This window comes from Bactrocera tryoni, chromosome 1, assembly GCF_016617805.1.
Source record: "Bactrocera tryoni isolate S06 chromosome 1, CSIRO_BtryS06_freeze2, whole genome shotgun sequence".
Taxonomy (NCBI): Eukaryota; Metazoa; Arthropoda; class Insecta; order Diptera; family Tephritidae; genus Bactrocera; species Bactrocera tryoni.
In genome coordinates, this window is record NC_052499.1 from 54,965,064 (window position 1) to 54,988,810 (window position 23,747).

The following is a 23,747-nucleotide window of genomic DNA, read 5'->3' on the forward strand; positions in this document are numbered from 1 at the left end:
AATCAGTGAGGATATTTTTTTATGAAAGTAAAAAATACAAACAAAACATTATAGAAAATGAGAAAGTAAAGAAAATCACTAACTGGTTACTAACCGGTCGCTATGTTGAATGTTTGACGATAAGTGTGTATACTACTTAGTCGTAAGTGTAACTAATTTAAGTAACTTTAAGTTATTGATTTATACGCGTTTTTACAGCAGCATAAACCTAACTGTGCTCTACTTGCGTGTCCAAAAACGATACACGACTTGTCGCAAACTGTATATTGCTACGTTATATATTATTTTTTAGTTGCGTATTAAACGATTTTATTCTGTATTTTTATTTTTGTATAAAAAAAAAATTAGTTTAAATTAATTCGGCCCAAAGTATTTCTTCAAAATTTCACATTGCTTTTAAAGAGTAGTATTTGAATTTTTTTTCTCATTTTTATATTGCTATTATTTATATATTAAATATACTTTTTAGTTTTTTTTATTCAACTTTTTGTATGGTTCCATTGTAGTCGTCATACTGTGACGTGGCCGCATGTGCCGTTACTTGAACTTTTTACTGGAAATTTTTCAAAATTTTCTTTGACACTTCACGCATATATAGCAAAGTAGTACTTATCTTATTTATAAGCAAATAATTCGTCGCTAATTTTTAATGTTCTCAATAAACAAAAAAAAAAAGAAGGAGAGGAATAAATCCTACATTTGTATGTGCATTAATTGCTTTAAATTTAATTGTTGAATACAATAATTTGTGATTCTTATTTTACAAAATTTATGATACATAATTATAATTGGCTTCCATTTCATGTCTCTACCAATTAGCTTCTTAAGTTAATTTCATGTTAAGTTTTCATTTTTGTAAAGTACTAAGCTAAATGTGAGCGTTATGCAGGAGAAGTTTTATTAATAAGCATTTTGAGAAAATAATAATAATATTTGAAAATATTTGCATTAAATGTGGTGAATTTTGAAACGATTTGCGTGAACAAAAACGTGTTAATTACTAAGATTAGAGAGTAATGTTTTAAAAATGATATACGTAAATATACATTTATTAAGTACAGTTAGCGATATCAATATGCGCAGTTGCATTTTGACAGAAAAAGTAAGAAAAATGTATTCGTATTTGTGGTTATGATTTAAAAAAAAGTTGAATTTGAGGTTTTGTTCAAAAAACAAAAAAACATATTAATGTTACAACCAAAAAAACAACAAAATTTTTTGAGGTTATATCCAAAAAAATTAGTTTGAGGTTATACCCAAAAAAATTAATTTGATCTTATGACTAAAAAAGTTGAATTTGAGGTTATGACTCAAAGATAAAATTTGAACTTACGACCAATAAAAAATAATTTGGTGTTATACCCAAAAAAATTAATTTGAGGTTATGACTAATTAATTTCAAGAATGTCATTGCCTGTTTTTGCAGAATATTTAATGTCCTCACAACAACAATAAGTGAATAACAGCTGTCACTCACTCTAATTTGAATTGTTTTACATAAAACTCTCTTTCACCCGCAAAAGTGTTGATGGCATTAAGAAAATTCTATGAAAAACCGAGTGAACGAGTTCAGATATGCTATTTAAGAACCTTTGTCTTTTATAATAAAGAAATAATGCAATTATCCACAACTTGAATACACACACGTCCATTTAGAGCGCATATTAATATCGCCAACTGTATATTTACAGAGAGCAAACACTTTTTATCGCATACAAAGTCAAGTCTTTGTATTTGTATGTACGTTTATGCATAGAAATACACATTTTACAAAAATAAATATTACTACTATACACACATATTTAACTAAATAATAATAAAGAATACATTGAATAAATAAATAAATAAAAAAGTAAGTGCAAAAAGCAGCGAGTGTTGTAATTGAAAATTTATTTACATGTAAACTGATATCTAGTTCTTAAGCACCAAAAAGATTGAGTAAATGTATGTAAACTAAATATATCGAATGTTGACATGTCTGTGACTTTTTATTAATTATTATACACACACACACACACAACTAAACTTTTCAACTTGAAAAACTGAATTAATGCAGGATTTTAGAAAATCTCATACAGAAGAAAATGAGAAAATTACTAGCATAAAGCAAACTGCAATTCTTACGAGAAAATCTGAAAGACTAACCATTGATTATGCAGATTGAAGTTTTTTGCTACACAGCTCAAGCCCTTGAATTTTCAAACTCAAACACTAACACTTTGTATTCATGTACTAAATATATTATTGTCCGATTTGCTACTAACTTTCTACTATTTGAAAAAATAAATGCGTAAACAAAAAGTACGGCGAAGAATAAGATGAAGCAGAAATTTTATTAACTACAAAATATATATTTTTTAAATGACTCGTCCTTTTACTATTGCAGCATTCACAATAATGCACCGTGAATTCTATACAAACATACATAACGAACACATATATACATATTTAATAATATTAATTATTAATTAATAAAAAAGAAGAATATACATACATCGAATAAATGAAATTACAATTTATAGCGCAGAAGAAAGCGAAAAAACTAAAAACAAAAGTAAAACTAAAACTAAATATCATCGCACAAGTGCACATATGTAGACATTTTTTTGATGGTGAACTGTATGTACTGCAAATTTATTTACAGCAACAATGAATAATAATATTAAAAATATAAATTGAATTAAATATGTGTCATTGACGTTTCTATAATTCGTTTATGGTCATATAAACGACTCAAGTCAACTGGTTATTTTAACAATAAACGTAAAATAATTACAAAAAAATGTGACAAATACGTGCTTTTCTGTTTTTTATTTTGGAATGGAATTGATTTGGTATGGAAATTCACCTTTAGAAGTTTTGGATACAGTATAGGACTTGATGGGAACGTTGGATATAGTGAGCAAAATATTTCCCAGAAATAGATTGGACGATCACTGTAATCTGCACAATTTCCACAAAGATTGCATTACTGCCTTAGACAACAACTCTATTTGAATGAAAGCAGTTTTCCATGCAAGTACTTGATTCCGATCGTGCAGTTTGTATGGCAGCGGTACGCTATAGTTCACCGCTTCAAAAAATTTCTTCAGAGATTGCATTCATCTCATTGGCGAAAGACAATGCTTATGCGGTTATAGCCGAGTTTGCAACAGCGCGCCAGTCGTTCTTTCTTTGCGCTGTTTGATGCCAATAGGAGATTCCAAGTGTAGCCAGGTACTTCTCCACCTGGTCTTTCCAACGGAGTGGAGGTCTTCCTCTTCCATTCGAACGACATGCGTTCGATTTCGAGGCTGACATTTTGTTTGTTCGAAGTTATGACTGTCAACAGTAACGTGGGAGCCAAGTCGCGAGTGCAACGACTATTTCTTTGATCACGGGAGAGGTTTCGTCTTGCCCTCATTCATTACCAGACCCATTTAATTCGCTTCCTTATCCAGCCTGTAGAAAGCAGAACTAACGGCGCGGTTATAGAGGTCAATGGTATCAATATAATCGGCCAACAGTTGTACACTCTAGAACACTTATAGAAGATTGTACCTTCTCTATTTAGCTCTGCAGCTCGTATTTTTTCTTCAGCAATAGGATAAAGAAGTCACGGTATAGAGTCCTCTTGTCTGATACCTCGTTTGGTATCGAACGGTTCAGTGAGGACCTTCTCGATTCTGGCGAGCTTTTGGTGTTGCTCAAGTCAGCTGTGTAGCTGTATTAATTTTATGGGTATTCCAAATTCCAATAAAGGCATGTCCTTTTCGTGCTGTCCAAAGCAGCTTTGAAATCGACGAAGAGCCGTTGTGTGTCGATCATCTTTTCACAGGTGTTTTCTAAGATTTGGCGCATGGTGAATATATGGTCAGTTGTTGATTTTCCACGCTTAGAGCCACACTGATAAGGTTCAAACAGTTTGTTGTGTTAGGCTTTAATCACTTCGTACGCTCGATAGAACCTTATAAGCGATGTAGAGGAGGTTTATACCACGGTAGTTAAACTCCCATCCTCGGATATGCTTTCGTCCGACCATATTCTACAAAGAAACTGATACATGCCCCTAATCCGTTCTTCGCCGCTCTATTTGAATAGCTCGGCTATCGTCAAATGAAAAAATTTTCCATAAAAGTGCTTGATTCCGATCGTTCAGTTTGTATGACAGCTTATGATGTAATGATCTGATATCGACGGTTCCGAGGAATGAGCAACTTTTTGGGAAGGAAAGGGCGCGTGCAAAATTTCAGATCAATATCTCAAAAACTGACTGATATAGTAAAAAACCATCGAATATTATTGCATTAAACATGCACCGTTTTGTTCAATAAAATGTTGCCATTTTGCAAATAATTTCACATTGCCACTTTCACAGAATGGCTATCACTTGATGCCATGTCGGGTCTGTAAGGTAAATACATAAGAATTTCATAACTAAACTCCCTAATCTTCTGGGACCTCACTATCGATATGTGTAGCTTGCCGTTAACTGACACACAATTCCTCTCCTATTGGCCAAAGCTCGAAGCTTCAGGACGATTGCTTCCTCCAGATGGTCTAATCGTTAACAATACAGCTTCGAATTAAGATTTTATTGAGTTTAGCTCATAATACATGCCTCCGCAGCAATCCCACCAAACATAGAAAACCCGTCCTGATCGTCAATTCTGACATTGTCGTAAGAACCTACATTTTTTGGTGATAGCGATCGATTTTGTTGCGTTTCGGTAGCAAACGCCTCAATACGGCCAAATGGAACTTATTGTCCGTCTGTCCCTTCCGAAAAAAACAATGAGCACCATCTTGATTTTTGAGCGGCTTTGGCGCGGTTTTTTTGTTTTCGGCTCGTTTTTTTCCCTTCATTCCAATGATTGTTGACTTGTCTGCATGTCAAACTCATGAACCCATGTCTCGTTGGCAGTTATAATGCTCTCCATAAATAGATTGGAATTCGCTCGATCAATATTTGAAGACAATTCGCGAATGATAAGAACGCGTTTTAAACCCAAAATATATACCAAAAATCACTCGAAGAGACTCGCGAGAGATGTCGAGCTCTCTTGCCATTTTTCTAACACTTGCCTAACGACTTTGAAGCGCCATATCCTGCAAGTTTGTAATATTTTCAGTTAAAGAGGTCGAAGGTCGTCCAGAACGAGTCATGTCTACACCGGGTGCTTTTTCGTCACATTATAAGCATTTTGCTCATCTGGCATGCAAACGGGTTCGACCGGAACTGAAACTTTAAACGCGTTTTTATCGAAACTGTCTTTCAAAACGATACCCACAATTTCTAAGGTTCTACTGGACCGATTTTTAATAGCTGAAAAGAGTCTTCTTTATAATTTGTCTATGTATGTCTGAAACTATATCAATATCCCTGGCGATATGGCGACTTATCGTTTCTTCCGTAGTATCGGATATTGCGACAATATTCTATATTAAACATTTTTTCTTTGATTGCGTTGTAGGTTTTAAATAGTATGTGTGGTCACGTGCCAATTTTTTGAGATCTCATCAACTGCTTATTTTTAAAATTTTGAACTTTTTTTATTTTTTCCCGTGTTTTGTAATATTAATAAATAATTCATAAAAAATGGATAATAAAAACATTAATGGCCTTTTTTACGATACTTATTACTTGAAATGCATGCTTCTAGACTAGAATATATGCCTAAGTTTTTGCAACACATATTCTCTGGATAATTGATATCAAAGAGAGGTGAATTTAACAGGCCAACCAGAGTCAGATATGAAAACCCACTGATTCTTGAAGGAGACTAGGATTAGTGGCTTGATCTCGAACTTTTGATGAGCTCGGCGCACATTCGTGCCAAAATCATCGCTATACCGCCCGGGTCAGTCAAACAACTAATTGAAAACACATGAAAAATGGCACAGTTTGCCAAGGCCAATATACGCAGCGTGGATGTTGTACCAAAAAAGAAATTTAAATTTCTTAAATACTAAATAAATTAACATACATATGTTAAATATAAAGGATTTATTTTCAAAAAGGCGCGACCCCAATAAAATGTCCAAACATAAGTGCTTAACTAACAGTCATATTTGCTCACCAAACACGACGACTTCGATTGCCACAGCTGCCGCTTGTACAGTACTTAAATTGAATCGGGGTTTTCCGGGTAAGGACTGTCCTTTCACCGATCTAACCGTTTTTTTGGATCGGTAAGTAATAAACAACGCAATTTAAGTCTTATTTGTTAAAGGTAACCTGTTTGTTTGAACATATTTGTGAATGTCCTCGGAGTTGGACTAGGTAGTTAAGAGGAGTAGTAAATGAGTAGGATCTCCTGTCGTTGTATTTATGAAATAACAACATATTAGGACATGTATTTTACCATTACCCTAATCTCTTCGGGAAATTCAAGCCAATAAATCATGGTGTAGCTGCTGTGAAAGGAAGATCGACGAAGGCCACTTCTCATCGGTTTTAACGCCGCCTTCGACAGCACGAAAAGAAAATTCCTCTATGCCGCTATGTCTGAACTTGTTATCTCCGCAAAACTAATACGGCTGTGTAAGCTGACGTTGAGCAATAACAAAAGCTTCGTCTGGAAACCCTCTCCCAGCCATTTGATACCAAGCGAGGTTTCGGACAGGGACTTCCTTCCGTGTGATTTCTTCAAACTATTGCTGGAGAAAATATTGCGTACCGTAGAGCTAAATAGAGAAGATACAATATTCTATAAGAGAGCACAACTGCTGGCGTATGCCGCTCTTATTCATATAATTGGCCTCAACAACCGCGCCGTTAGTTCTGCTTTCTCCAGACTGGATAAGAAAGTGAAACAAAGTTAGTTCTGCTTTCTCCAGACTGGATAAGGAAGTGAAACAAATGGGTTTGGTATTGAACGAGGGCAAGACGCAATACATCCTGCCATCAAGCAAACAGTCTTCGCACTTGCGACTTGCTTTCCACGTCACTGTTGACAGTCACAACTTTGAAGTCGTAGATAATTTTGTCTATCTTGAAACCAGCATCAATGCCAATAACAATATCAGCTTTGAAATCCAACCTAGAATCGCTCTTGCCAACAGGTACTACTTCCGACTGAGTAGGCAATTAAAAAGTAAAATCCTCTCTCGACGAACAAAGACGAAATTCGACAAGTTCCTCATCATTCCCGTCCTGCTATATGGTGCGATGAGTCGCCTTTAGGAGTATTCGAGTTCGTTTTACGGAAGATTTATTGTCCTTTGCGCATTGGCACCGGATGGAATGAGAAGCTGTACGACATTTACTGCGACGTTGACATAGTTCAGCGAATTAAAAGACAGCGGCTACGCTGGCTAGGTCATGTTGTCCGAATGGAAGAAAACACTCCAGCTTTGAAGGATTTTGATTCAGTATCTGCCGGTGGAAGCAGCGGAAGATCTCCACGCCTTTGGAGAGATCAGGTGGAAAAGGACCTGCCTTCACTTGGAATATCCAATTGGCGCCAAATAGCGAAAAGAAGAAACGACTGGCGCTACTGTTGTTAACTCGGCTATAGCCGAGTAAAAGCTGCTACGAGATCGGAATTTCGTAGAATTCGCTTGCAATGCTCTCTTTTAGGTAAACTAGGCTTATCTCATGAAATAGATGAGTTCAGTTTAGAGATTGCACTGATGTATACCAACCCATTTTACAAAATAGGTGTGAAAATTTATAGCGGAAATTTTCAATACAACTAAAATAGGAATAACTAATAAATCGCCACAGAAACATCAAACTTTCCTAGGTGAATCACATCTACAAATCTGTTGGAGTATTTAAAGATTAATTTCACCCGAACTCAGTAATCAACATTATATATGTACATATATAGTATGGATATATGTATACGAACGAAACTAACCTACCAAATATGTACATACGATTTAGTAAATATAACACTAAAGGTGATTTAAATAGTCCAAGGGCTAGGCATTCTAGACAGTTATTTCTACGTAAACTCGTTTATATTCATCGTCATCGTCTCGAATAGTTTTGAAATTATAGCATAATGTAAATAATTGCTAATTGTCCATATTATTTGTGAAATAAACATAACGTTTGTAAACTTGTAGTTGAAATAAATAAATAATAGTTAATTGAGATATGTAAGTAATTGCGATCCGGTATTGTTACATAATGACGGCTTATACATATATATTCGGCTAGGCGGTTTTATAACCATGTTTGTAAGATTCTCGATCTATTATGAGGCACTCTCGTGTGACCTAAGGTGTAACCTGAGAGAAGCTCATATTCTTTTTTTTCCCCTTCTTTACTGACGTAGAAACCGCTTACGCGGTTATAGTCGAGTTAACAACAGCGCGTCAGTCGTTTCTTCTTTTTGCAATGTGGCGCCAATTGGAGATTCCATGCGAAGCCAGGTCGTTCTCCACCTGGTACTGCGTCGAATACTTTGAGAGCCGGAGTATTTTCGTCCATTCTCACGATATGATCTAGCCAGCATAGCCGCTGTCTTTTAATTCGCTGAACTGTGTCAACGTCGTCATATGTATGAATTATACAGCTCATCGTTCCATCGAATACGATATTCGCCGTGGCCAACGCGCAAAAAAGCATACATTTTCCGCAGAACCTTTCTCTCGAAAACTCGTAACGTCGACTCATCGGTTGTTGACATCGTCCAAGCCTCTGCACCATATAGCAGGACGGGAATTATGAGTGACTTATAGAGTTTTGTTTTTGTTCACAGAGAGAGGACTTTACTCCTCAATTGCCTACTTCTTCTTCTTAATTGGCGTAGACACCGCTTACGCGATTATATCCGAGTTAACAACAGCGCGCCAGTCGTTTCTTCTTTTCGCTACGTGGCGCCGCTGTCTTTTAATTCGCTGAACTATGTCAATGTCGTCGTATATCTCGAACAGCTCATCGTTCCATCGAATGCGATATTCGCCGTGGCCAATGCGCAAAGGACCATAAATCTTTCGCAGAATTTTTCTCTCGAAAACTCGTAACGTCGACTCATCGGTTGCTGTCATCGCCCAAGCCTCTGCACCATATAGCAGGACGGGAATTATGAGCGACTTATAGAGTTTAGCTTTTGTTCGTCGAGAGAGGACTTTACTTTTCAATTGCCTACTCAGTCCGAATTAGCACCTGTTGGCAAGAGCAATCCTGCGTTTGATTTTCAGGTTGACATTGCTGGTGGTGTTTACGCTGGTTCCAAGATAGACGAAATTATCTACAACTTCAAAGTTATGACTGTCAACAGTGACGTGAGAGCCAAAGCGCGAGTGCGACGACTGTTTGTTTGATGACAGGAGATATTTCGTCTTGCCCTTGACCCATTTTCTGTGCTTCCTTGTCCAGCCTGGAGAAAGCAGAACTAACGGCGCGGGTGTTAAGGCCGATGATATCAATATCGTCGGCATACGCCAACAGCTGTACACTCTTATAGAAGATGGTACCTTCTCTGTTTAGTTCTGCAGCTCGAACTATTTTCTCCAGAAGCAGGTTAAAGAAGTCGCACGATAGGGAGTCACCTACTACTTCCGGTCTTTGACCAAGTATCCTCTGGGTAGCCTAAGAACATCCGTTCGAAGGCGAGCTAATGTGAGAAGGCGAAACATCCCCTACATAGGGTTGTGCGCTGGGTTTGGGACCCGCCACGTAAAAAACAATACCAATGAAAAGTAAAGTAACAGGGATCTACAGTGCAAAATAATAGAGCCATGTGAAAAGGAACTTTCTCAACATAAAAACGGATTGGATTACACCTTTGTGGGGCCACAGTCAAATCGGTTAAAATAGGCATACAAACTGCTGCCACCCTACTTGGATATCCATATTTGGTCCCATCAGAATTTTTTCAAATTTGTCATATCCAAATCCACACTCGTCTGTTTACCATGTTCAATCTAGGAGCTGCAATTTAACTGAGTAAAAAATTGTGGATTGTGCTTGGAAATCGTCCCTTAGGTTTTAAAATTGGGATTTATTGGTGCTGCCACAGCGAAGGCAGTGGAGATTATGGCAATCATATTTGCATGTTTTTTTCCGAAAACTAATAATAGAAAATCTTTAGAATCTTCTGTATGAGCAACCCTGTAGAAACGTATGGAAATCAACAGTTTGTAAAATGAAGCGATTTTCAATATGTTTACAGCCTGCCATATGATTCGGTCCTAGTTGGCACCTCTTTTTTCTACTTATTAATAATAAACTATTAATTTTCGCGCATTCGCAGAGCGAACACCACAAACGCTCGCTGCCGCTGTCGCTGTCGCCACCAACATGTGTCGACGCCACACCTTTCCGCCCCCAACAACAATGTAAACATTCGCAACAACAATGTAAACATAAACATCGTTGACATCGTCTTCGTTGCTGCGTTCGGCCAAGCGAATTGAATGGAAAGTGAGCGTCAGCGAGAGAAAAGGGCGCTTCTATTCACTGGCATTGACATTTGAGTGTCGGAAAGGAAAATAAAGCAACAACACAGACGTAATAAACAGTAAAATTTCATGGCTTTAAATTTCTGCTCTTTGCCGGCAGTTGTCGTGCCTTCGAAGTGTTATTTATGTTAGTTTGTATGTGTGTGTGTGTGTGTGAATTTTGGTTTGGTTGTGCAATTATGGCGATGCCAGTGCAAGGCAAGGCAGGCGGCGTAGAAACTCGCAGATGCAATCTGTGTAAGTAGTTTCATTTCGATTTCAGCCACGGCACAGTTCGGCGCACAGTTTGAAACGTTTCGTATACAAAGCATAATCGTGAATTGAGCCGCGCTTTTGAACGCTGTGACGGTGTTATTTGCTTAAGTACATTAGTTGGTGGTGCTATTAGTGGATTAGAAGAAAGTCGACCGCTCGATCGAAAAGTAAGTTTTACCTAAAATATACTGCGTGTTGCTTCCTTTGAGTTGTTCGTGTCTTTCATTTATGTTTTGTGTTTTTATTGACTTTCATTGGTTTGATTTGCTCACATCTTGTGCCACAACAATACAACAACAAATATGGTCATTTCGCTGCCATCAGTGCTTAAATCGATACTGACATTCGCTGATCAGTTTTTATTTTCGTAAGTAAATCTTTTTTATAATATTTTTGTTTCGTTTATTTTATGTTTAGTGTTTCGATCCAATTGGATTTATAAGAACTTTCTTTAAATGACTTTAAAATTGTGTTCTAAAGCTTTTAGTATCACTTTTTACGATTTTTGTAAATACAAGAATAACAAGAAGAAGAAGAGATAAGACCGACTGATATTTAGCGTAAAATGACACAAACAAAAATGAGTAGATCGTCGGTTATTCATCGACAAGAAGTTTTAGATTTCTACAGGGTGATCCATTTCGAGGTTCCCTACTTTTTGAAATAAAAAACACAGAAACACATTAAAATTTAATGGAGTAGGTTTATTATCATTCGAAGGAACATTCTTTGGCATTTATTTTTTGAAGATTATTTCTTTCCAATGTTGACCGCGATTACGTCTCAGATAGTCCTTCGATGACTCGTTCGAGCATTTCTACTGGTAACTGGCGAATGACACACGTGATATTTTGCTCCAAGCCCGGATTCTCCGCATAGACATCAGGTTTTACAATACAGACATATCCCTACAGGAAAAGTCCAACGTTGTGATATCACACGATCTTGATGGTCAATCGATCGGCCTAAAACGTGAAATTATCTGCTCATCGAAGTGTTCAATAAATATATTGATTGATGCGATGTATGGGAATTGGCACCGTCTTGTTGAAACCAAATGTCCCTGAGATCACGAGCTTCAAATTCAGGCATCAAATAGTCGGTTATCAAGGCGCCTTATCGACCAATTGTCGCCGATATTACGAGCTTCAAAGTCACGTTCTTACCGGTATCATTTTTGAAGAAATATGGAATGATGATTCCACTGGTCCACAAACTACACCAAGCTGTATTTTGTACGCTTTCAATTAAGGATTTCGACGTGAAATGCGCTAAGTCGTTCCATACGTCAGTCCGAGTTGCTGCTAACGGCGCCGACCTGTTTGACACAGCTCACGCATTATCTGTCAAAAAAAAGGACTATTGAAAAAAGTACCTCTACTTGGATCACCCGTTTTATGACATGCTAAAACGTTTTAAAAGGCTAAACAGCTGTTCTGAGGTAGCTTAAAGGTGTTAAAAGCCCTATTTACTCGTTCACGATCTCGACGAACAACATACACACGGCTATGTCAACAAGTTGAAATTGAGTTTTTAATGAAGATATAACTTTTTAAAGAAATGATGAACTGATTTAGCAATTCTTTTCGTCCATGTTTTTTAAAGATTATTTTTTGAAGAGATACAAGGTCTGTCGCAAACGAAACAGGACTGTTAAAAAAACAATAAAAAATTAATATTTTTCAAAAGTTATATTTTTTTATTCAAAGCAGTTTCCTTGTGCTTCGATACAGCCCGGTCAATTAGCTTTTCAAATGAGTGTTTAAAGTCATTTTCGCAATGCTCTTGAGAATATGGGTCGTCGCCTTTTGGATATCTGAAATGTCTTGAAACCAGTGTCCTTTCATGGGCAAATGAAGTTTTCCAAATAGGTAAAAATCACAGGGTGCCAGATCAGGTGAGTAGGGTGAGTGATTAATAGTTAATATGGAGTTTTTGTTAAAAAATCAGTGACAAGCGTCGACCGATGACACGGCGCATTATCGTGCAACAGGCGCCAGGACCCTGCCTCACGGTATTGTGGTCGAGCACGACGAATGCGTGACAAAAGACGCTTCATAACACCAAGGTGAAACACAGCATTAATCGTTTGGCCAGGTAGGACGAACTCTCGGTGTACAATACCCTCGGAATCGTAAAAACAAATCAGCATTGTCTTTATTTTTGACTTCTGAAGACGACCGACTTCTGATCGTCAAAGAGATCCTCACGACCTTCTTGGAATCGCTTAAACCACTCATGCACATTACTACGGGATAGGCACTGATCACCATAAACTTTTTTCATCATTTGAAATGTTTCAGTAAACGTTTTCCCAAGTTTAAAACAAAATTTAATATTTGGTCTTTGCATTTTACGACCGATGACCAAAAGCTGCTATCACTTTTTGATCGATAACATCGATTGTAGTTATCCAATTGTCTTAAAATTTTTACGAAATGTCAACAAGAGATCAAACTTTTTATTTCATATACCCACCAATAGGTGGCGCCACCAGAAACAGTTATATTTAAAAAGTTCTGTTTCTTTTGCGACATACCTTGTATATCAATGTTGTCATATATCTCATACAGCTCATCGTTCCATCAAATGCGATATTCGCCGTGGCCAACACGCAAAGGACCATAAATCTTTCGCAGAACTTTTCTGTCGAAAACTCGCAACGTCGACTCATCAGTTGTTGACATCGTCCAGGCCTCTGCACCATATAGCAGGACGGGAATTATGAGTGTCATCAAAACGGGGGGTCTCTCATCCGAGGCTGGTTATAACTACTCACTGGGGGTGTTTTTTTACATGGCGGGTCCCAAACCTTGCGCACAACCCTATGTAGGTGATATTTCGCCTTCTCACTTTAGCTCGCCTTCAAAAGGATGTTCTTAGGCTACCCAGAGGATACGTGGTCGAAGACCGGAAATCGTGAGCTGCTTGAGTCATATGTAAAAGAATCGCTTCTGGCCACTCCCAAGTGAATGGCGATCAGAGAACTTTCCTCACTTGCGTGAACTTCTACACATGACTCCATTCTCCCACCCAGTCACCCACTTTAGCACCATTCTTATGAGACCATTTAGAAGTAAGATATTGGATATTGTTCGGGGGATGCCAAAAAGTCGGGCCCCCTTGCCGGAAGTGCACACCATGGGCACTAACAATGGATTTTTGTTTTAAAGTTTTTAAAAAAGAATGGATCTAAAAAATGATTCCATATAAAAAGCATTATAAAATCATTACAAATTATTGGAAAGATTTTGTACAACAGCCACCAAAGTAATAAGAAAGTCATTTAATACGTTTAAAAAATAATATTTGCCACCTAATTTAAATACAGATTAATATGGGTATAAAACTTAATTAATCCCGAAAGAAGGCGTTTTGGTTAAATTAACCAGCACTTAACTGACAGATATTGAGAAAACCACCACGGCCTGTTTTTTTGAGATTTTTAATATTTTTTTCTACTACCAGTAAACAGATATACTTAGCTTTTAGTTTATTATCAATTATTAACATATCTTTCGACAGTGTAAATATTAATATTAAGCTGAAATAACACGAGTTACAGCGCTCTGAATGTCTTACTACTGTTTCTGGTGATGTTAAGAAAGAAATTTGAAAAAAAAAATGAATTCGACTTTTTAACCCATCACATGAGATGAACCCCTTAAGGGTTGCCATTCTAGTTAAAGTTCTATATACAAAAAAAAACGGCTGTGAGCAATGAAATAGTAGTATACAGTCGTTAGACAAATTTTTATACTATATTTCACACTACATAAGACATTGATATCAATTACTTTTAAAATAACATTCAATTTTCCGTAGAACAGATCTTTAGCATTGCGAGCAATAAAATAGCAGTGAACTTGGTAAAAAAAAGGATTTCTATTTGTTTTCCTTTTTTTAAACGAGGATTAAAAATATTGTGTTTATATGCTTCAATAGGACGCGAGAAGCATTGCAGTGAGGAAAAGAGAACATATATTAGAACCTTACATAGACCGTCCAAACCTTCAAAAAAAGTAGAAAAATTAGTCAGATATTCAGCAGCATTGATCCAAAATGCAATAACGTATAAAAAACAAGAGGAAAACAGAGAGCCCAAAAGGATTCCTCCAGAGGTTACCGAGAAAAATATCAGATATGCCAAAACTTAAATCCAATAATGGCTGCTCTTGACATCCGGAACGAGTTTAGCGGGGGGTGTTCATATTGTGAGAAGAAGGTTACAAGATAATAATTTGTATACTCGTATCTATCGTAAGACTGCTTTATTAAAAATAAATCTTAGATTTGCACAGTAACATCTGACCTAGACAATAGAAAAATGTGGGAACTTACATTAAATTGAAGAGTCGAAAATAGTTTTTTTATCCGAAAAGGGTTTCGAGAGTATTTGCGACGTTCCCATAATATAGAGTATGATCCATATGACCCATAGAGGGTCAATTAATGGTATGGTGATGTTTATCGTACAGATAATGTCCAGGCAATCTAGTAAAAGCTTTTATTAACACAGCATCATTAGCAAAACAACCTTTAAATGTCGTTGACTTTATATACATATGTACATACATAAATTGTATTTTAGTAAGAGATTTCGCAAAGCTTTCACAGAGCTTTCTGTTAAAAAGTCGTAAAGTCATTTCAACTCTACAATTTTCCAAAATTACACTGCCTGAACTAGACAAAACAGCTATCACTGAGCTTTCTTAGAGCTTTCAGTGAACTGTCTGCTTTCTTGCAATAGAAATAAATATCCAGAACCACTAGTAACAGCTTTCATTGAAATAGCGGCAGTTCACCAAAGTAGACTTTAAATGGCGCGAACTAAAGTTATGTACATTTTTTTTAGAATGGTTGGGGATCAATGGAATTGAGTTTATGAACCATTCAGCACTATCTCCTGACCTTAATTCCATTGAAAACTTTTCGTCTTATATAAAGAAATGAGTTTGGAGGGCTAAACCCATAAACAACAACGAGCTGTGATTCGTTATTAAGGGTGGAAACACTGTGGAGTCTATGAAGAGATAAGATAAGATAAGAAAAGGATATAATGTGCTATAAAAAATAAGGAGTTATAAAATCCATTGTCAAGTCGTCATAGCATTTCGTTAGTATATATAATATTATGGTGTCGTTTGGAAAATTTTCAATGGTATAATGTTTAAGAGACCGCTTAATAATTACTTCTGTAGCTTAGAAGATTGTTTGAAGTGAGGTCATCGTTGAGAAAAAGTTCTTTAAATTTTTGGGTAAGTTATTTTTGAGTCTGCGAGTTGAAGTTGGCGGCAAGTACTACATTTATTTCCCAAATTGATTCTTTTCTTGCAAACGCCCCCTGAAGTTTCCGTTTTTGCTCTAAAACAGTTACTCAATGTAAACAAGTTCTTTATTTTCAAGTTAAAGCATGCCTAAATTATTTGTGTTCATGTATTTTATATGACCATTTTTTTAAATTATTGCATTAAACAAATAAACATACAACTTTGAAAAAATTACATTCTAATTAAAAATCTTGCAGTCTACAAAAAAGGTAATTTTCCATAAAACAACTCCTTTAAAAGTTCGACGTAGTTACAGTTATGTACTGAGTATACTTTTAGTAATACTTATGTATAATAATTATAAATTCTCTGTTGCTCATACGACAGTGTACAATGTTCACTACACTTGTTGTTGTATAACCTCTACGCATATACTCTAGAATTGTGGTTTTATGGAAAAAGACCTTTTTTGTAAAATCCAAAATTTCGTACTAGTATATCCTCTTTTTGAAGATGTGGGTGTATTTGCTTTAGAATTACAAAATTTTATGAAAAATATCAAAAAGTTCCATATATGTAAAGTAATAGGTGCTTTTTTTAGATATGTGGTTTTCAAGAAGAAACAATTTCACGCTATGAACAAGAAAGTCTTTGTTATAAATTATATTGGTAAGGGTAAGGGTTTGCTATTTTGTTTTCAAAATGATTTCGGGCAAGTGAAAGCCGCGGCTGGCTCAAATAAATTCCAATCGAGGGGCCAAATTTTCTACTACTTTTTGTAACAATTGGGATCGTCAATAACGCGACGAAAGTCCACTTCCAAGGCGTCAATGATCTCCGGCTTATCTGCGTAGACAAGCGACTACACATAACCCCACAAAAATACTCCATCGGTGTTAAATCATACGATCTCGGAGGCCAGACCCTAAGCCCCTGACTTCAGATAATGCGCTCACCAAAAGTTTCTTTCAATAAATTGATTGTTTCGTAGGCTGTAGCGTCGTCTTGTTTGAACCAAAGGCCGTCCACATCAACGTTCTCCAATTCAGACACGAAAACGTTATTAATAATCGCTTTATGGCGTTCCCCACTGACCGTAACGCCATCATAACAAATACCATAACTTGGTGAGCTGAGTGAGTTTCATCGCTGAACAAAATTGATGGTCATTTGGCTGCAATTTTAGCACGATCACGATTTTGTAAGTGCTCAAATCAAGATCATTCCGCAAAATCTTTTATAACGTGGTTGAGTACAGTTCCAATTGCAAGCGATGGCAGAGGAATTCACTCAGGTCTTCTTCGATTCTCTGCTCCACAGCAGCTATAACGTATTCGGGGTGCACTTTACGGCTTTTTTGAGGATGGGCATTATGGAACGTGGAACGTGGAGCGACACCTACTCATGCCAGTAGATTATGTCGACCGAATAGTTGTCAAAAAGACCAACTTCGAAAAAATATTACCTCATTGAAAACTACACGATTAAAAATGCACCCTTGTGTTTTGTTCGGAAATTTCAAATGGCGCTTGCAGAAAAAAAAACAAGTAAGGAAGGGAACACTTTATACTCTTTGAACCTGCAAGAATCAAAGCCAGGGAAATACCTTAAGGTGTAATACGTTAACCAGAGGGTCGGAATCAAAACTGATATGTATCTCATACACTGACCAACATATTCAACAAAAAGTTTGTTAGAAAACCAAAATTCATTGTACATACATATGTAGTATATGGGAATTGGGGATAGTATCTACTCGATTTCATCAAAAATTGCCAATATTAAATACTATTAATATGCCAAATAATAACAAAATGTTTCCTGAGATTCATTAAGGTGCCTCAGATACCTTACTCATATGGAGTAAAGTCACCTGGATGTTATATGTTTTTTTATCATCATCTTGAATATATTATACGGGCGCTAGGCCTATTTTATCCATTTTAGGTACAAGGATACACTGTTATTAGTAAAACAAGTTCTTTGCAGTGAAAGGTCAACCATAGATACTGGGGTCCAAATAATCAGTACCTAGGGGCTTGAACAGTTTTTGTGTGATTAAGGCAGGGGCGGATCTACGGAGGAGGGGGAACTAAGTTGAGTTGCAAGTAAAAAAATGTATAGTTCCCAAATAAGAATGTAGTAGAAGAATGTTATGCACCAAATTTGGTTAAAATCGGTTGAGCAGGTCTTAAGATATGAAATTTAACCTAAGAGTGGTCGTTGCCGCACTCATCATCCAATTTTTACAAAGACTAGTATAAAGATCAGTTATACCATCTCGGATGTAAAATTTAATGTCTCTGGCGTGTTTATCGGTAAGGATTTTTAGAGGAGTTGTCCTAAGTTTAGTGGTCTAGGAGATATGTACATTAAACCTATTAGAGGGCGAGGCAACGACCACTTTTTCATCATTTTCAAAATGCAGGTGCCTCTATTTTAATTTGGTTCTTAGTTATGGCACTTTATACGATTTCCTTTTAAGGCGTTTTGTGGGCGTGGCCGTGTTCCCTTTACGCCCAGCTTCGAACTCCGCTTTACTTTTTTGCCAAGGGACATGCATACCTACTGTCATCAAGATAACTTAATTTTATTCAAGTTACAGCTTGGACAGACGGACGGACCGACAGACAGTTAGGATTTCAACATGGATTTCAACTCGCCTCATCATCCTGATCATTTAAATATATATTTACATATAATTAAATGGTTTACAAAGAGCAGCATGTGCGGGTGTTACTGGGGCAATCAGGTCATGTCAGACTGATGCGCTCAACGTGATCCTGCATCAACTACCAATGGACATTTTTATTCAAAAAACAGCAGCTATTGCGACGACAAGAATAAAAGAATTGGGAGGTTGGAACCAGCAGAACTATGGACATAGTGTAATTCTAAACAAGCTCACCATTAATAAATCAGACTACATTCTCCCAAAGCTGCACTTCAATAGACACTTCCAGGTAAGGATTCCATCTAGACGAGAATGGAGAAGAGGCTCAATAGAAGAGGAGGATACCATCTCAGTCTTACCGACTGGTCCAAAATGGACTGCGGAGTAGGCACGGGGGTATTCTTGGCATATCTCTCTCTATACGTCTACCGAACTCGGCTAGCATCTTCCAAGCAGAAGTACTAGGCATAGAAAAAGCCTACGAAGCTCTATTGGAAAACCACAAGAATATAAATAAAGCAACTATATTTACGGACAGCCGGGCGGCGCTCCTGGCCTTGTCTTCGCCCATGACAAACTCCAGCACAGTACACAACTGCAAGAGAGCACTAAGCGCAATAAAAGACAAGCTCCAACTAAACTTTATCTGGGTTCCCGGCCACAGGAACATTTTCGGTAACGAAAAAGCAGACGAGTTGGCAAAGGCAGGAGCTTTCCTCAACGAATCCGAGGCGGAGATAATACCAAGTCCGCTAGGATCAATCAAAGGAGAGATCAATAGACAATTTCAACAAATTGCAAATAATAGGTGGAAAAACATCGCAAAATGCGTCATAACTAAACAATTATGGCCAACATATGACAGGAAAAGAACCAACGACTTACTAAATAGGTCAAGGAAAAGTATTTACAGAGTAACAACTACCACAACAGGGCACTGGCCATTTGGGGAACACGCATCCAAAATGGGTATGCCCTACAACGACATCTGCAGGGAACAAGGAAACAATCTTCCACTTTCTCTGCGAATGCCCAGCTCTAGCACAGATCTTACACAAAACACTTGGAATCCATCTAGCACCAAACCTTGAATGGATTTCCACTAAAAGCATATCGGACATAAGTAGTTTCATCGAAACCTCAAAATGGTTTGAAAGAGAAGGTGAAACTTAATAGCAGATTCAGGAGGTTCTACGAACAATGCATCAAAATGGGACATCAAGTGTTAATTGAGCCCGATAGGGCTGCACTCCTACCTACCCTATATCCACCTCCCCTAATTATAGGTGATTCGTACAACCGTTAGGTGAATAAAATTATTATTCTTTGTAGCACCATGTTACAAGGGTATACAAAAATCAACTTGGGAAATAACGGACACCGCAATATATGTACATATGCATTTTTAAAGATTTTTAATTTATAAATTCTTAAACCTATTTCACATCACCTTTATATGTTTAAGGTCTAACATTTCTAGTCACACTTATTAAACTATAAATGCACTTTGGGTGAACTGGGTTAATATCACAAGTCCAGGAGTATGTAGGCATATTTATTCTATAACTTTCTTATCTCTAAGTTCGGCAATTCGTTCAGCACTGTAACCCAAGAGCTGTGATAACACTTCATCTGTATGTTGCCCCATAAGGGGGGGAGCTGTGCGTGCATCATTTTTAGACTCACTGAAGACGACAGGTGGTCCGACCACTTTTACGCTGCCGTCGCTGGGATGTGGCAAAGTTTTTACCAAACCAATCGCCTGAATATGTTCGTCCTCGAATACTTCGCGTATATTGTTCACGGGACCCACCGGAAACGAGGCACCTTCGAATTGTTGCATCCAACTCTTCGACGTCTTTGTTGCCAAGATATCCGCAAGCAACGCTATCAATTCTGTACGATTGCAAACACGATCCTTATTAGTTTTGAATTTGGCATTCGTCGCCATCTCGGTAATTTCGAGTAACTGACATAATTCGCGGAACTGAGCATCACTGCCAGTACCTATGGTTAGATAACCATCAGCGGTTTTGAAGCTCTGATATGGTACGATACTCGAATGTGCAGTGCCCCAGCGATGTGCCTCCATGCCGGCATTCAAAAAATTACTAGCCACATTGATTAGGAGCGACACACCGGTGGACAGCAGATTGACGTCGATTTTTTGACCATGCCCCGTACGTTCGCGCTGCAGTAAAGCAGCCAAAATGGCGCCATGGGCATACAAACCGGTCGCTGCATCGGTAACTGCCACGCCCACCTTGCATGGCGGACCATCGCGTTCACCGGTTATATGCAGTAGGCCGCCAATCGATGAGGCAATCACATCGTAACCCGGACGTTTTGCGTACGGACCCACCGAACCATAACCCGTCATTGAACAATAGATGAGCTGCGGTGCGACTTTGCGCATTTGCTCATAATCCAAACCGTACTCAGCCAACTTGCCCGGCACATAGTTCTCCACCAGCACATCACATTTACGCGCTAGCTCATAAATGATATCCTTGCCACGCTTCAAATCGATTGCGGCACTCTTCTTATTACGATTAATCGCCAGGAAATAAGCGGAATCTTTGCTGTGCTCCAAAAATGGCGGTCCCCATTTGCGCGCCTCATCGCCACCATAAAATGGGCGTTCAATCTTGATGACTTCGGCGCCCATATCAGCCAACACCATGGTGCAGTAGGGGCCCGAGATGATGCGCGTCATATCGAGAATGCGTAGGCCCTTAAGCGGGTGTTCGGCAGTTACCGTTGGCGCGCCGCTCTCGCTACTCGTTGCAAAATGTTGACATCCCATGACGTGTTTGTTGACTTGCTGTCGCAAAACTGCACGCACAGCGTAAGGCAGGCGGATAGCGATCGGAAACATTTTCCAATTCGTTGGAACTTTATTATTGTTTATTTTCTATTTGTTTTTGTAAAAATTTCTATTTTGGTACCTATTTATTGCGATCAAGCGCAAATTTATGCAATTTTGTATATTCGTGTGCTGAAATCGTGTATTTGTTTATAGTTTTTTGTCTTCTTTAGTTTTCTTTTCAATTTGCTTTCTCACGTTTTCGTCTCGGCTAACGAGAAATGTATCGCACAACCGCTTCTACTCAGGTTCTTCGCATAACTAAATACACACCGCCACTCGTCAGCCCACAAATGTCAGCGGGAGAGCCTTTATGACTTTCCTCAGTGTATTCACTTCGTGGTACGAATGTTGTGATAAAATGTTGTTGTTTGCTCACCGCTTATAACTTCCTATCAGTTTGTTCGCGGCGCTTAACATTCTCTCTGCTCAGAATTTGTATTTGTTTTGATTATGAATTGCGTTTTTATCATATCTCTTGCCATGCACTCTTCACTAAGCTTTATGCATAAATACTCGAGGTCTTAATGAAATGTGACAAGAAATTTCCACTACAAATTTCTAAATAAGTAAAAAAGGCTGTTGCATTTTACATATGTATGTATGTATGTATGTATATAAGAACGTATGGTCAGGGCTATCTAAATCTGAGGTTTTAAATTCTGTGATCGAAGGCAAACTTTCTATTGAAGGTGATGTAGCCTTCTAAAGCCAATATATGTACATCATACGAGTGTCATAATATCATCTCACGCAATCCTTCAGCCGTTAAAAAGACATGAAAATTGAAGACACTCCCATACAAAATGGCGGTAGAAATTAGAAGAAAGAACTCGGCTAAATCTTGTAGATGTGTTAGATATACGAACTTTCTCAACAAAACTATGTATGCGGCAATTAACATAGGTATGATATGTATGCCTTGATTTTCAGATTGTAATAGGGGTGACAACTGCTTCAACTTTCTAAGTAGAAATTGTAGTAGATAATATGCTTTAAATAAGTTAGAGATTACTTGCTTATCATATCTGATAAAAATAAAACAAATTTATAGGTTTCATATGGTCTCATAAAGTTATAAGTAAAAAACGAACCGAAAACGTATGTAGCTCATTCATTTTTGTATGTAACCCAACAACATTTTTTTTAAAACAATTTTGTGATTTTACGATGCGTCATGAGAAATTGAATAAAAATTTACTTGAAACATGGAAATTATTATATTAAATATAGTAGTCCTTATACAGTTAAATATCACGGTGGAAAAATTTCAAATCGATCTTCAAAGTAGCTACTTTTTCTGGAAACAGCAAACGTTTGAAACATCCCTCATTTCTCCCTCTGAAGCCGCCACTGACTTTACAGGCTCTTCGAAGTTTCCATCCAGCTGTTACAAACTTTTTGTTCATCCTGAAAACAAATCATCTTGCAAACCCGTTGTCACATGGTTAAATCGGTCGAATTAGGCTGCGAAAAGAAGTTTGTTCACTGCATTCGCTGCATTCGCCGCATAAGAAGCCGCAAGAAGGCTTTTATATTTTACAAATGATTAAAGGTATAATGCGCAGAGAATACTAAATGAAAATAGCCGAAATTTTAGCAATTTTTTCTTACTTTGGAAGACTATGTACTTTTCAGGACCCACTTGAGCACATCTTCTCAGCACTCAAGCATCCTCGTCCTGTAATGATGGATGGTGAGAGTGTGCTCAGTAAAGACTTAAATGTTGACATTTTCAAAGGGTAGTCTGACCCATATGCAGGGTTAAGGACGCTCTCAGGTCGCCGAATAAAATAATATTTAGAGTATTATTATTGATTATCAAATAGAACTTTGTGTAAATGGTTGATATATTCAAACTTTTATATTCATGGCATACTTAGATAAGTCTGGTTACTGCTGTATTGATAAAGGGTGATCCATTTCTAGGTCCTCTAAACACATAAACTTCAAATTTAATAGGGAATGTTTGTTATCATTCGAAAGAACATTTTTTGGCATTTATTTTTTGAAGATTATATCTTTCTAGTGTTGGCCACGACTACGTCTCAGATGGTCCGTTCGTTGAGCGCCGTCTTGTTGAAACCAAATGTCGCCGAGATCATGAGCCATTGACTGTTACGTTCCTACCGGCATCAATTTTGAAGAAGTATGAATCAATGATTCCGCCGGCCCACAAATCACACCAAACCGTTGTTTTTTCTGGAGAACGGTCGGCTTTTGAATCTCTTCAGGTCTCAAATGTGGCAAATTTGCATATATTACCCATTCAGCCAGAAATAGG

General features: G+C 37.5%; 2 protein-coding genes and 1 long non-coding RNA gene across 4 annotated transcripts in view; 1 reads left to right on the top strand and 2 right to left on the bottom strand.

The window, feature by feature from the left end:
- LOC120767087 overlaps positions 1-23,747 on the bottom strand; it is an 87,219-nt gene that overhangs the window by 7,927 nt on the left and 55,545 nt on the right. The window lies entirely within an intron of this gene.
- LOC120767084 (fatty-acid amide hydrolase 2) overlaps positions 10,658-23,747 on the top strand; it is a 56,384-nt gene continuing 43,294 nt past the window's right edge. Inside the window, exons 1-2 of one of the 2 annotated variants that reach the window (XM_040092954.1) lie at positions 10,658-10,820; positions 10,978-11,020. In XM_040092954.1, coding sequence (XP_039948888.1) covers position 10,820; positions 10,978-11,020 — 44 coding nt within the window. In that variant the 5' untranslated portion in view covers positions 10,658-10,819. The remainder of the gene's footprint in view (positions 10,821-10,977; positions 11,021-23,747) is intronic. The other variant, XM_040092955.1, reaches the window with a different exon arrangement.
- On the bottom strand, positions 19,986-21,706 carry LOC120767086 (succinate--hydroxymethylglutarate CoA-transferase). Its single transcript, XM_040092957.1, has one exon. It carries the CDS (start codon positions 21,473-21,475, stop codon positions 20,153-20,155), a length of 1,323 nt encoding a protein of 440 aa, XP_039948891.1. The 5' UTR covers positions 21,476-21,706; the 3' UTR covers positions 19,986-20,152.

Coding starts and splice junctions, on each gene's coding strand:
- LOC120767086 (XM_040092957.1), bottom strand. CDS start 21,475: ATGTTTCCGATCGCTATCCGCCTGCCTTACGCTGTGCGTGCAGTTTTG.